The sequence below is a fragment of the Lonchura striata genome, chromosome 34 (assembly GCF_046129695.1).
Source record: "Lonchura striata isolate bLonStr1 chromosome 34, bLonStr1.mat, whole genome shotgun sequence".
NCBI lineage: Eukaryota > Metazoa > Chordata > Aves > Passeriformes > Estrildidae > Lonchura > Lonchura striata.
In genome coordinates, this window is record NC_134636.1 from 3,115,532 (window position 1) to 3,126,845 (window position 11,314).

Genomic DNA, 11,314 nt, shown 5'->3' on the forward strand with positions numbered 1-11,314 from the left:
CAGGGTGTCAGACCCAGCCAGCAGGGGTTTAGGAGGGGTAGGTCGTGTTTGACCAACCTGGTCTCCTTTCATGACCAGGTGACCCTCCTGGTGGGTGCGGGACAGGCTGTGGATGTGTCTATTTGGACTCCAGCAAGGCCTTTGGCACTGTCTCCCACAGCACACTCCTGGAAAAGCTGCAGCCCACGGCTGGGACAGGAGCACTCTGTGCTGGGCTCAGAACTGGCTGCATGGCCGGCCCAGAGAGTGGTGGTGAGCGGTGCTGCATCCAGCTGGGGACAGTCACCAGTGGTGTCCCTCAGGGCTCTGTGCTGGGCCAGCTCTGTTCAATGTTTTTATTGACGACATGGATGTGGGGATTGAGCCTTTCCTTAGTAAATCTGCAGATGACACTAAGCTGGGAGCGTGTGTCCATCTGTTGGAAGGTAGGAGGGCTCTGCAGGAAGGCCTGGAAGGGTTGGAGGGATGGGCAGAGTCCAATAAGATGAAGCTTAGTAAATCCAAGTGCCCATCCCTGGATTTTGACCACAAACACCCCCTGCAACATTACAGGCTGGAGATGGTGTGGCTGGTCAGTGCCCAGGCAGAAAGGGACCTGGGGGCACTGGTCTAAAGCCGGTTGAACATGAGCCAGCAGTGTGCCCTGGTGGCCCAGAAGGCCAATGGCTCCTGGCCTGGATCAGGAATGGTGTGGCCAGCAGGAGCAGGGCAGTGATTCTTCCCCTGTACTTGGCACTGGTTGGGCAGCACCTCAAGTGTTGTGTCCAGTTCTGGGCCACCCAGTTTGGGAAGGTCATGGAGGACCTGGAGCGTGTCCAGAGAAGGGCAGCAAGGCTGGTGAGATGCTTGGAACACAAGTCCTGTGAGGAACAACAACTGAGGGAGCTGGGGTTGTTTAGCCCAGAGAAGAGGAGGCTCAGAGGTGACCTTATCACCCTCTACACTCCCTGAAAGGTGGTTGCAGTCAGGTGGGGGTTGGTCTCTTTCTCCTCACAGCAGCTGTCAGAACCAGAGGACACAGTCTTATGCTGCACCAAGGGAAATTTCGATTGGATATTAGGAAAAATGTTTTTTATGGAAAGGGTGATAAAGTACTGGAATTGTCTGTCCAGGGAGGTGGTGGAGTCAGCATCCTTGGATATGTTTAAAAAAAGACTGGATGTGGCACTCAGTGCCATGGTTCAGCTGAGGTGGTGTTAGGGCATGGGTTGGACTTGATGACCTTAAAGGTCTCTTCCAACCCAGTAATTCTGGTTTCTGTGATTATGTGACATCACAGACCAGGGCTGTGACATCACAGGATGCCTATATGACATCACAGAGCAAGCTGTGAGGTCATAGAGTGTGCTGTGACATTATAGGGTGGCTGTGTTACATCACTGAAGGTGTTGTGACATGACAGGATGGGTCTGTGAGGCCACAGAGGTGCTGTGTGACATGATAAGTGGGTTTTGCCATCACAGAGCAGGCTGTGACATCACAGAGGAGGTATGACATCACAGAAGAGGTTGTGATGTCACAAAGCTGTCTATGACATTTCAGGCTGGCTGTGTGTCATCACAGAATGGGCTGTGAGGCTACATAGAAGACTCTGCCATCATAGATAAGGGCTCTGTGACATCACAGGGCAGCTGTGTGATGTCACAGAGAAGGCTGAGACAATAGAGAGTGGGTTGTGCCATCACAGAGCTGACTGTGAAATCACAGAGCAGGCTGTGACATTAAAGGGAGACTGTGACATCACAGGCTGGGCTGTGACGCCACAGGGCAGATTTTGTGACATCACAGAGCAGACTGGGACCTCAAAGAGCAGGCTGTGACATCACAGAGCAGCTGTATGAAATCCCAGGTGGCCTGTTACATCTCAGAGTGGGCTGTGTGACATCACCGGGGCTGTCTGATGTCCATGGGGAGGTCACTCTGCTTCAGTTTCCCCTCCCAGTTTCCCCCAGAGAAGTCCAACACTGCTCATGCACAGGGGGGTCCCCTGTTCCCCCGGGTCCCCCCGCCCCCGTCGCCGCAGCCTCCCCCAGAGGATGTTCCACGAGATCGACCCCAGAGCCCGACACAGGGACGGGGGCTGGGGCTGTGGGGGGTGGGACGGGGGGACAGGGACCCCCTGGCAGTGTCCCTGAGTCCCCCAGGGCCAGAGCCTGGGCCAGGGCTGCTTCACCCTGTTACCAACAAGGGCTTGAGAGCACTGAAAAGTCCCCGGCAAGAGAGCAACAAAAACCAGATTTAATATTAAGCGACAGCACCACAAAGTTCCTTGGCAAGAGTCACTCTGCTCCTGACTGGACACTTCACACTTCAGACACAACTAGGAAACAAATCAACCACAAATCCAAATAAAATCCAGGCAATCATACCAGAAATTATCAGAGAACTGTCCCTATGTGTGGCAGAGGAACACACAGGACAGTCAGGGCAAGGATAAAAGGAATATGGCCCAAAAGCTGAACAGAGCTCAAATTTAACAAGACTTAAAAGCCAGGGAGCCTCAGGAAAACGGGAAGCTGGACAAGACGAACACAGATCTGAACCAATGTGGTTAATCAAACGTTCTCCCTTTATTCAAGATAAGATGGTAGTTTATATAAGCTTCTACATAGTTTACAGTTACAAAGACACTCTGACTGGCACACTAATATTGTTTACCTTCTCCTTAAGGTGGTCAAAATTTTCACACTGCAGCTCTACTCTAATTCATGCTTGGATAGCTCATTACTTTGTAGTTACCTTAACATAATTTCTATCTGCGCCCCGACTGAATTCTCACTTCATCAAAGGCTTCGAGGCCCCATCAAGGCCGCTTATCAGGCCTAGTCTGACTGGGTAGCTCAAACCTCATTCCAAACATAAATCATGACCTCTGTCTCTCAGAAATTCTGCAACAGGACTTAACTAATATCTTAACCTTAACTTCTACCTTCAACTTCAAAATTTAGCAAAAGAACAGAGATTAACAGCATTTAACCTAATTTACAACCTATGACTTTTCAATTTAACATAGGAATATCATTTAACAGTATTTAGCTCAGCTTATAACTTATAGCAAAAGAACAACTCTTAGCAGCATTTAACTTAGCTTAGGCTGCATCACTTGACCTCACTTACAGGCCTGACAGGCTCAGCTATCCAGGGCACTCAGAGCCCTCAGAGAGCAGCATTTCTGCCACATTCCCCAGCACAGGCACTCCTGTGTGCACACAGACACAGAGAGTCAGTGCAAGGCACCTGTGAGAAATTCCCCTGAGGGCAGGGAAATGCTCCCTGAGGATGCTTTGGCATCTCCCCAGCAGGGAAGGGTTGAGCCTGGAGGAGTGGGGGGATCGGCCCAGGCTCCCTCGTTGTTTTGGGATCCCCAAATTCAGCAAACGGGAGAGTTCCCGGCTCGGAGAGGCCCCACTCAGAGGGAGTCGCTGGCCCAGGAGAGCTCCAAGGGCTCCTTTTGGAGCGCTCTTTGTAGGGCCCCAAGAGAGGGGCTGCAGTCCCAGCCATGTTTCATCCTGGCCGCACTTGGCATCAGCAGCTTTCTTTGGCAGGGTGAGAACAGGGATGTTGTGCCACTGAGGGGACACAAACAGTTCCCAGGGCTGCTCCTAAAGTAACCAGGAGCTGGCTGGGCAGCAGCAGTGCCTGGAGCAGACAGTGTTTGTGAGGAGCTCTAGAGGAGCTGAGCCCAGGGGCTGCTGGCCAAGACCGAGGCCCAGCGAGGATTTCTCAGCTGGCAGGGCGGCCTGAGAAGTGGAGGAGGGAATGCACCAGCACAGGAACCTTGGAACCAAGGGGCCATTGTGACACTGTGGGGCCTGTGAGACCAAGGCACCATTGTGACACTGTGGGGCACCATGGAACAATGGACACCATTGTGACACTTGGGGGACACATTGGATCATGGAGACCATTGGGATACTATGATGCCCAATGGAATCAGCAAAGCATTGTGACACTGTGAGGCCTCATGGAACCAGTGAGACCATTGTGACCCTGGGGTCCCCACAGAACCAAGAGGACCATTGTGACACTGTGGGGGCCTTGTGTCATCAGTGGTCCATTGTGACACTGTGGAGCCAAAGGAGACCATTGTGACACTGCAAACCCCCATGGTCCAAACGTCCATTGTGACATTGTGGGCTTCATGGAACAGAGGACTCATGTGTCATTGTGGGGCCTGGGGAACCATGGAAACCATTGGGACACTCCATGACCTCATGGAATCGTTGGAACCATTGTGAAACTAGGAGGTTTCATGGAACCCAGGGGCTATTGTGACACTGTGGGACCCAATTGAACCAAGGGTCCATTGTGATACTGTAGGTCTTCTTGTAATCAAAGAGCAATTCTGACACTGTGGGGCCCCATGCAACCAAAGGAACACAGAACAGGTCTGGCTGGTTTGGCCTCCCGTGGACTGCCTGACTGGTCCAGCTGATCTTGGCATGTTAAAGGTCTCTTCTCCTCTGCTACTGGGGCTCACTGGGACAGGAAACACTGGGGGTCCCTGCTTTCCTTCCAATGGAAAAGAACTGTCCTTCTCCTCCAAGTGCCCATGGCCAGAATTGGGATTTTACGTCCAAATGTCCTTTTATCCAGGATTGTTCCCATAGGAATATTGCCAGGAGAAGTCTGAATGGCAGTGGTTTCATGAGGGACAACTCTCATCTGTCCCCAAAACACTGGGGAAGGCTCCATGCTTTCCTTCCTATAGGAAAGAACTGTCCTGCTTCTCCAGGTGCCCATGACCAAAATTGTGATTCTGTCTCCAAAATTCCCTATATCCAGAGGCTTCCTGCAGACAAAATCTGCCATTCCTGACATGTCTGGCTGACCTTGGCTTTGTGAGGCTCTCATCTGCCTTCCAAACACTGGGGCTCTGTGCTTTCCTTCCTATGGAACAGAATTCTCCTTCTCATCCAGGTGCCCATGTCCAGAATTGGGATTTCACCTCCAACATTGCCTGGTGTGAAAGACTGGAGGAGATTGTTGGCTGGAAACGTTTCATGTGTGGGGGAGCAAGGGGCAGGTCCAGCCTTGCCCGGCCCTGGAACCCCAGCACTGCCCTGCCCTGGAACCCCAATCCCCCCAGAGCCTCTATCCCAGCCCAGCAGTGTCTGCCAGTCCCTGGCACAGCACAGGCAATGCTCCACAGCCACCTCTGGAGCTCCCAGCCCAGCTCCTGAGAGACCAAATGACCCCAAGTCCTCCCTGGGGCTGGGGCAGCAGAACTCAGAGGCACCAGCAGCTCCAGCTGGGAAATGGAGTGTGGGATGGGGCTGTGAAAGCCCTGCCTGGGCTGTGCCAAGCAGGACACACAAACCCTGACCCTCATCCCCCAAACAGCTCTCTCAAGGAGACATTTAAAAGGAATTACAATTATTTGTGTACTCTGAGTTAGATTCACTGGAGAAATAGTGCCCCACAGCTCATTAACATTCAGAATACTTGAACAAGTCAAGCCTCTGGGAATAATTTGATTTAAGTTTTCAAATCTTTTGTGATTAATTAGGCAGGCTTTAGTAGTGTATTCAAAGTGAATGCTTTATTTTTACAAAGACACAGAAAAGATTTGTCAGGTCCTGTTTCATTTTTTTACTCCACATAAATGAATATGTGCAATCTCCACTTGACACTGAATCCAAGTACCTCCTCATGCAGTTGGAATAGATATGAAAATCAAGACCCTTGATGGCTGACAATCCATCAGACTCTGTCCCTACCCCCACCCCACCATTTCCCCCATCCAAGCCCTGGCCCTCAGAGCAGCCTTGTGCAAATCTGAGCTCCCTCCAGCCCAGGCTGCACCTGCAGGTTTCAGCTCCTTGGCTCCAACCCCCACCTGCTTTCCTTGGAGTAAGAGCTGCCTGAGACACAGAGGGATGTTCATTTCTTGTCAGCCAACAAAGCCAAGGGAAGGCACAGCTCCATCAAATGCAGAAGTCATTCCTCTGCTGGCTATTAAATCCACTTTGCACAGTAGCCAGTCTCAGAGCAATGGAAAACACTTTCTGTACCCAGCAAAGATCCCATGGTCCCACCAAACCCTTCCTGACCCGATTCTGCCCAGATTTGCCCTTTGCACACACGAGTCATGTGCTTAAGTCAGGAGCTTCCTCCATGCCCAGAGGGAGGAAAAGAGAGAAAGTGGATGAAGAGCTCTCCTGTGCAGAGCCAAGGTCCAAGCGCCCCTGCAGTGGGAGCCACAACTCATCAGGTTTGTGTCCTTTGGGCTCAGGGATGGTGACACTCAGAGGCACAGAAAGGTTTCTTGCCAACAAACAGGAGTTGAACATTTGAACAATTTAATAACCATCACAGACTTTCCTTTTTCTTGGAACTGTTTAAACCTGCTCTGGACTGAAAACCCAGAAAAACACTGGCAGCTCACACCTGTGGCCCACTGAGGTCTGGGACCCTGCATTCCAGTGCCAGAGAGACTGAGAAGAGACCGAGTGAGCCAACTACAACCCACAAAAAGGACTTTCTGAATTGCCATCTCTTCAGAACTCTGAGGGGGTTTATTTCATATTATTCATGCTTGTGAACACTTTACTTGTTAAATAAACTGGTTTTTCCACTTTTCTCCAGGGAAGTCTTCTCCTGAAATAGTAGGGAGAGGGGCTGCTTGAACTTGATTTGTAGATGGACTCCTTTTGGAGGTTTCCTCACAAAATTTGCCCTAAACCAGGACAAACAGCCAAAATTGTGCCACTTCACCAGTGGCACAACTCCCCAGCCCCCCAGGAAAAGAAAGGACATGTAATGTTCTCCAAACATTTGGCCTGCTTTGCTGCAAAAGTCATGCTGCACACACAGTGCAGTGTGGAAAGCCAAGAGAAGCTGCAGCAGGTGGCAAATCTTGGGACAGAAGCTCGACCTTGTTCTCCATGAGAGGTTCTTGTCAAGAGCAGACAGGAGAAGATTCCTGGAGAAGTGGAACAGCTTTGCAGAAGTGCAATGAAAATGAAAGAAAGTATCTAAGATGTTTTCCTCTTTATTTCTATGCTCCCCTTTTCCATGTTGCACGACTTCTCCATGGCATGAATTCCAAATGGATCTCACCTCTAAGATGGGTCACTTAGCAAGTTATAAACACTGTAAAATACCATGAGCTACACGCAGTTTTCCTTCCCCTGTTTTTACTGGAAAGCAACGCTGGAGACATAAGTGCAGTGCTTGGGTCAGGTAGGAATCCTACAGCACGGGAATGTGCCCCAAGGGTGTTTGAGCCTCAGGAAGGACAATGCACGGCAGCGACACAGCAGAGGGGATTCCTCTGCCAGTGTGCAGGAGTCAGGACTCTGGATCTGGGCTCCACACTGCAAAGTTCCCGTGTCTGGACAGACGAAGGGGCTGTCCCCGGGGCGCGCGGGGCTCGGCCGTGGGGCTCGTGGGGCGAGCGGGGAACGGACACGCGGACAAACGGCCTCGGTGCTTCAGTTGCAGAGGCAGCAGCGGCGGCGGCGGCAGCAGCGGCGGCAGCAGCGGCAGCAAAAGCAGTTTTTCTCTTCTTTCTCTTTCTCTTCTCCCTCTCCCGCTGTCGGACACCTTCCCCTCGGTGTCCTTAGCCGGTGTCCCTCTCCTCTCCCCGCCTCCTTCTCCCCATGCCCGGCCGGGCCATGCCCCCGGCCCGCCCCCGGCCCCGGGCGGGGCTGCCCCGTCCCCGGCCCCGCCCGCCCCGCCGCGGTCTCGCCTCCGCCCGGCTCTGGCCGTGCTGGCGGTGGCGCTGCCGGGCGGGCATCAGTGCCTGGGGCTGGGCCGGCATCGCCGCCCTTTGGCTCCGCCTGGCCCGAGCCCGGCCCCGGCCCCGCCGCAGGGTCCGGCCCCGGCGCCGGCGCCTCCCGGGCCCCGCGGAGGACACACGCGGCACGGCCGCTCCCGCCGCCCCCGCTGCGGCTTCCCCGGCCCGAGCTCCGCCGCTCGGCAGCGCGGCCGCCGGCCCCGAGCCTCCCGTGTCCCGTTGCCGAGACCGAAGGCCTGGGGATGGCCGGCCCGAGGCGCTCGGGGGGCGCTCGGGGGCCGCTCCTGGCCCCGGGCCGAGCGCTGACAGCCGCGTCCCGCCCGCAGGGAAGGCGCAGGAGGCCCTGCAGGAGCGGTACCGAGTGGGTTCGCTGCTGGGGCGCGGCGGCTTCGGCAGAGTGTTCGCAGCCACGCGGCTCTCGGACGGCGCCCCGGTGAGCGGCGGGGCCGGCGGCGGGCATGGAGGAGGAGGAGGAGGAGGAGGAGGAAGAAGGAGGAGGAGGAGGAGGAGGAAGGAGGGAGAGGAGGAGGAGGATGGAGAAGGAAGAGAAGCAGGAGGAGGATGGAGGAGGAAGACAAGGAGGAGGAGGAAGGAGGAGGCGGAGGAGAAGGAAGCAGGAGGATGGGGCTCGGCAGGGCGGGCGGCGAGCTCAGCCCGCTGCTGCCTTTGGCTTGCAGGTGGCCATCAAAAGGGTGCCACGGAACCGCGTCCGGCGCTGGGGCGAGCTGGTGAGTGAGCGGGGCCAGCGGGAAGAGCCGGGCCGTGCCGGGCGGGGATGAGGCGAGCCCCGGCATGGGGGAAGCCACCAGGACGCCTCGATGGGGAGCGGGCGTGGGGCCAGCGCAGGGCACAGAGCATCCCGGGCTGGCTGAGGGGTTCCCCTGCCCTGGCACGACATCAGTCCCACTGGTGGCACCGTGGTCCTCCCGCAGCCCGACGGCACCAGCGCACCCCTGGAGATCGTCCTGCTGGACAAGGTGTCCACCGGCTTCCCTGGTGTGGTCCAGCTGCTGGAGTGGTTTGAGCTCCCCAACAGCATCGTGATGGTGCTGGAGCGGCCGGAGCGGTCTCAGGACCTCCTGCATTTCATTCGGGCACGGAGGTTCCTGTGTGAAGAGGTGGCACGGGAGCTGTTCCGCCAGGTGCTGGAGGCCGTGCGGCACTGCACCAGCCGCGGGGTCCTGCACCGTGATATAAAACCAGAGAACATCCTGGTTGACCTGGCCACTGGCCAGGCAAAATTGATCGACTTTGGCTGTGGCACCTACCTGCAGGACACAGCCTACACTGACTTTGCAGGTGAGCCCGGGCAGGGGTGTGCTCCTGGTCCCACCATCTCATGGCCCAACATCTCACAGGCCAAGCTGTGTGTGGCAGTGGGGATTATCCCTTTTGCTGCCAGTCAGAGTACTGAGTCTTTACCTGAGCTGCTTTTGAGTGGGGCTGGGTGGGGAGGCATCTTCCAGCCCTGCTGGCAGCCTTTGCCCACCACTCTGCCTGGGGCTGGGGTTGTAGCAGCAGCAGCCAGCCTGACAAAAGCACCCATGGGTGGGGGTAGCAGAGGAGGGGGCCAGGACCAGTGCACCAGCCAGTTTGGTGTGCAGGCGAGAGGAAGGGCTTGGACTGCTCCACTCACCTTGTTTTCATAATATTTTATGAAAACATAAAATATTGGCTTCATAATATTTTTGGGGCACGGCAGGCAGGGAGGATAAGGACCTGTTTTTTCCCCCAGCCCTGAATGGGTTTTTTCTTTACATGTCAAAGGTCAGGCCTTGCTGGGGCTTCTGCTGCCCTCTTCCAACACCAGTGGCTTCTTGTCCAGCCCTGAGTTTGTACACAATCCCAGGTGCTGGCGAGAGTGCAGCAGTCACTCCGTGTGTCACTGGGGCAGCCCCTGCATGCCCAGGGATGCTGGGGCCAGGCTCTGGAAGCAGCAGCATCCCCCTGATGAACTCCATCTGTATTCCACAGGAACACTGTCATACAGCCCCCCGGAATGGACCCGCTTGGGCTGGTACCATGGCGAGGCAGCAACGATCTGGTCCCTGGGCATCCTGCTGCACCAGATGGTCTGCGGGCAGCACCCTTTCAGGAGGGGCAGGAAGATCAGCTGGGACCATCAGCTCTCGCTGCCACAGCGGCTCTCTCCAGGTGGATCCTCATCTCTGGCCACGGGGGAATACCAGTGCTGGGAGACAGCAGCGGGCTCGTGAGCATCTCGCTCTGGCAGCCGCTGAGGAGGTGGCACATGTCCTGCTCTCCTGCTCTCCTCCACAACAGGGAATTGATGGGAAAGTTTAGGCCCAGCTGGGAGCACAAAAGCAGCATGGCCTGGGCATGGGAAGAGTGGGGCAAAGCAGACAGGAGCCTTCTCTAGCTGACTGGTGGTTTTGGTTTCTGGTTTCTCTGCCCAGAGTGCCAAGATCTTATCAGGTGGTGTTTATCCATGCACTTCTTGGACAGACCTTCCTTAGAAGACCTGTTCTGTGAACCATGGATACAGGATATTCACCTGCCATAGAAGAAGGGAGAGAGCCTCATGCACACTTTGCTGCAGGGCCCTGGTAAGTTACAGCTCCACACATGCCCTGGCAATCAGAAGCAAGGAAACCCAGACTTTTTTCCTTGCCTATATCAATGCACTGGGGTTGTTTGGTGGGAACATGCAGCCCTTGTGCTGGAGCTGAGCTGCTCTGCCCAGCACTGGTGGCTGCCATCCAAGGTGGTTTTGCTTGTCCCAGTTGCCTGACAGCTGGGGCCCTGGGCAGAGCCCTGACAGCCTGGTCTGACCCCCAGGGAAGGAGAAGGAGCCCCTGGAGAAGCTGTACCAGGTGGGGCTGCTGGAGACAGCGAGGACGACATCAAGGATGATAACCTCTTCCTCAATTTGGACACTGGCAGCTGAAGATGATGGACTTCTGGCACCTTCTCCAAAGCCAGGCTCCACAGCGAATTTGCAGATGAGTCCACAGCCGGGGAAATGCTCCCAGATTTGGGCATTGCTCAGACTGGCTGGGAACAAAAGGTTCTCCTTGTTCTGGGGCAGATGCAACTTCAGTCGGCTGCCCAGCTGCTTTTTGGCAGGGCTGGGGGCATGGGTTGGGGTGGATACAAAATGGGAGTTTGCTCCTGGCCCTGCTAACAGCCCCCACCACCCAGCATGGCCTGGGCTGAGGCTGGGGCTGGGGCAGCCAGCCCAACACAAACAAACCCCCATGGTGGGAGCAGAGGTGGGACTCCAGAACCTGTGCAGGGGCTGCTTTGCTTTGCAGGCAAGGAATGGCTTGGCCTGCTTCACTACCCTTGTTTGCTTTGTGATCACTGTTATTTTGGGGGGTAGTTCAGGAGGGAAGAGAGAAAGTGTGGGCTTCTCTCCCCCATGGGTGGGATTTTCCCTAGCATGTGGGGGTTGGGCCTTCCTCAGACCCCTGACAGAGATAAGAGTTGTTTTCTTGTTTCCCCATGTCTCTAATCACTTTTCAACAGTTTGTTGTTTGTTTTTCTCGAGGAAGCGTTCAATGTAAGGTCCAGTCGGGATTGGGAAGCGCTTGGGAGCAGCTGCAGCGTGGA

General features: G+C 55.3%; 1 protein-coding gene across 1 annotated transcript; it reads left to right on the forward strand.

The window, feature by feature from the left end:
- The first annotated feature begins 346 nt into the window (after positions 1–346).
- Positions 347–10,265, forward strand: LOC144247818 (serine/threonine-protein kinase pim-1-like). The gene is made up of 8 exons (XM_077789475.1): positions 347–425; positions 4,921–5,005; positions 5,708–5,811; positions 8,068–8,174; positions 8,419–8,469; positions 8,674–9,040; positions 9,716–9,895; positions 10,159–10,265. The coding sequence occupies exons 1-8, from the start codon at positions 347–349 to the stop codon at positions 10,263–10,265; spliced, it is 1,080 nt and encodes a 359-aa protein (XP_077645601.1).
- Positions 10,266–11,314: the final 1,049 nt, after the last annotated feature.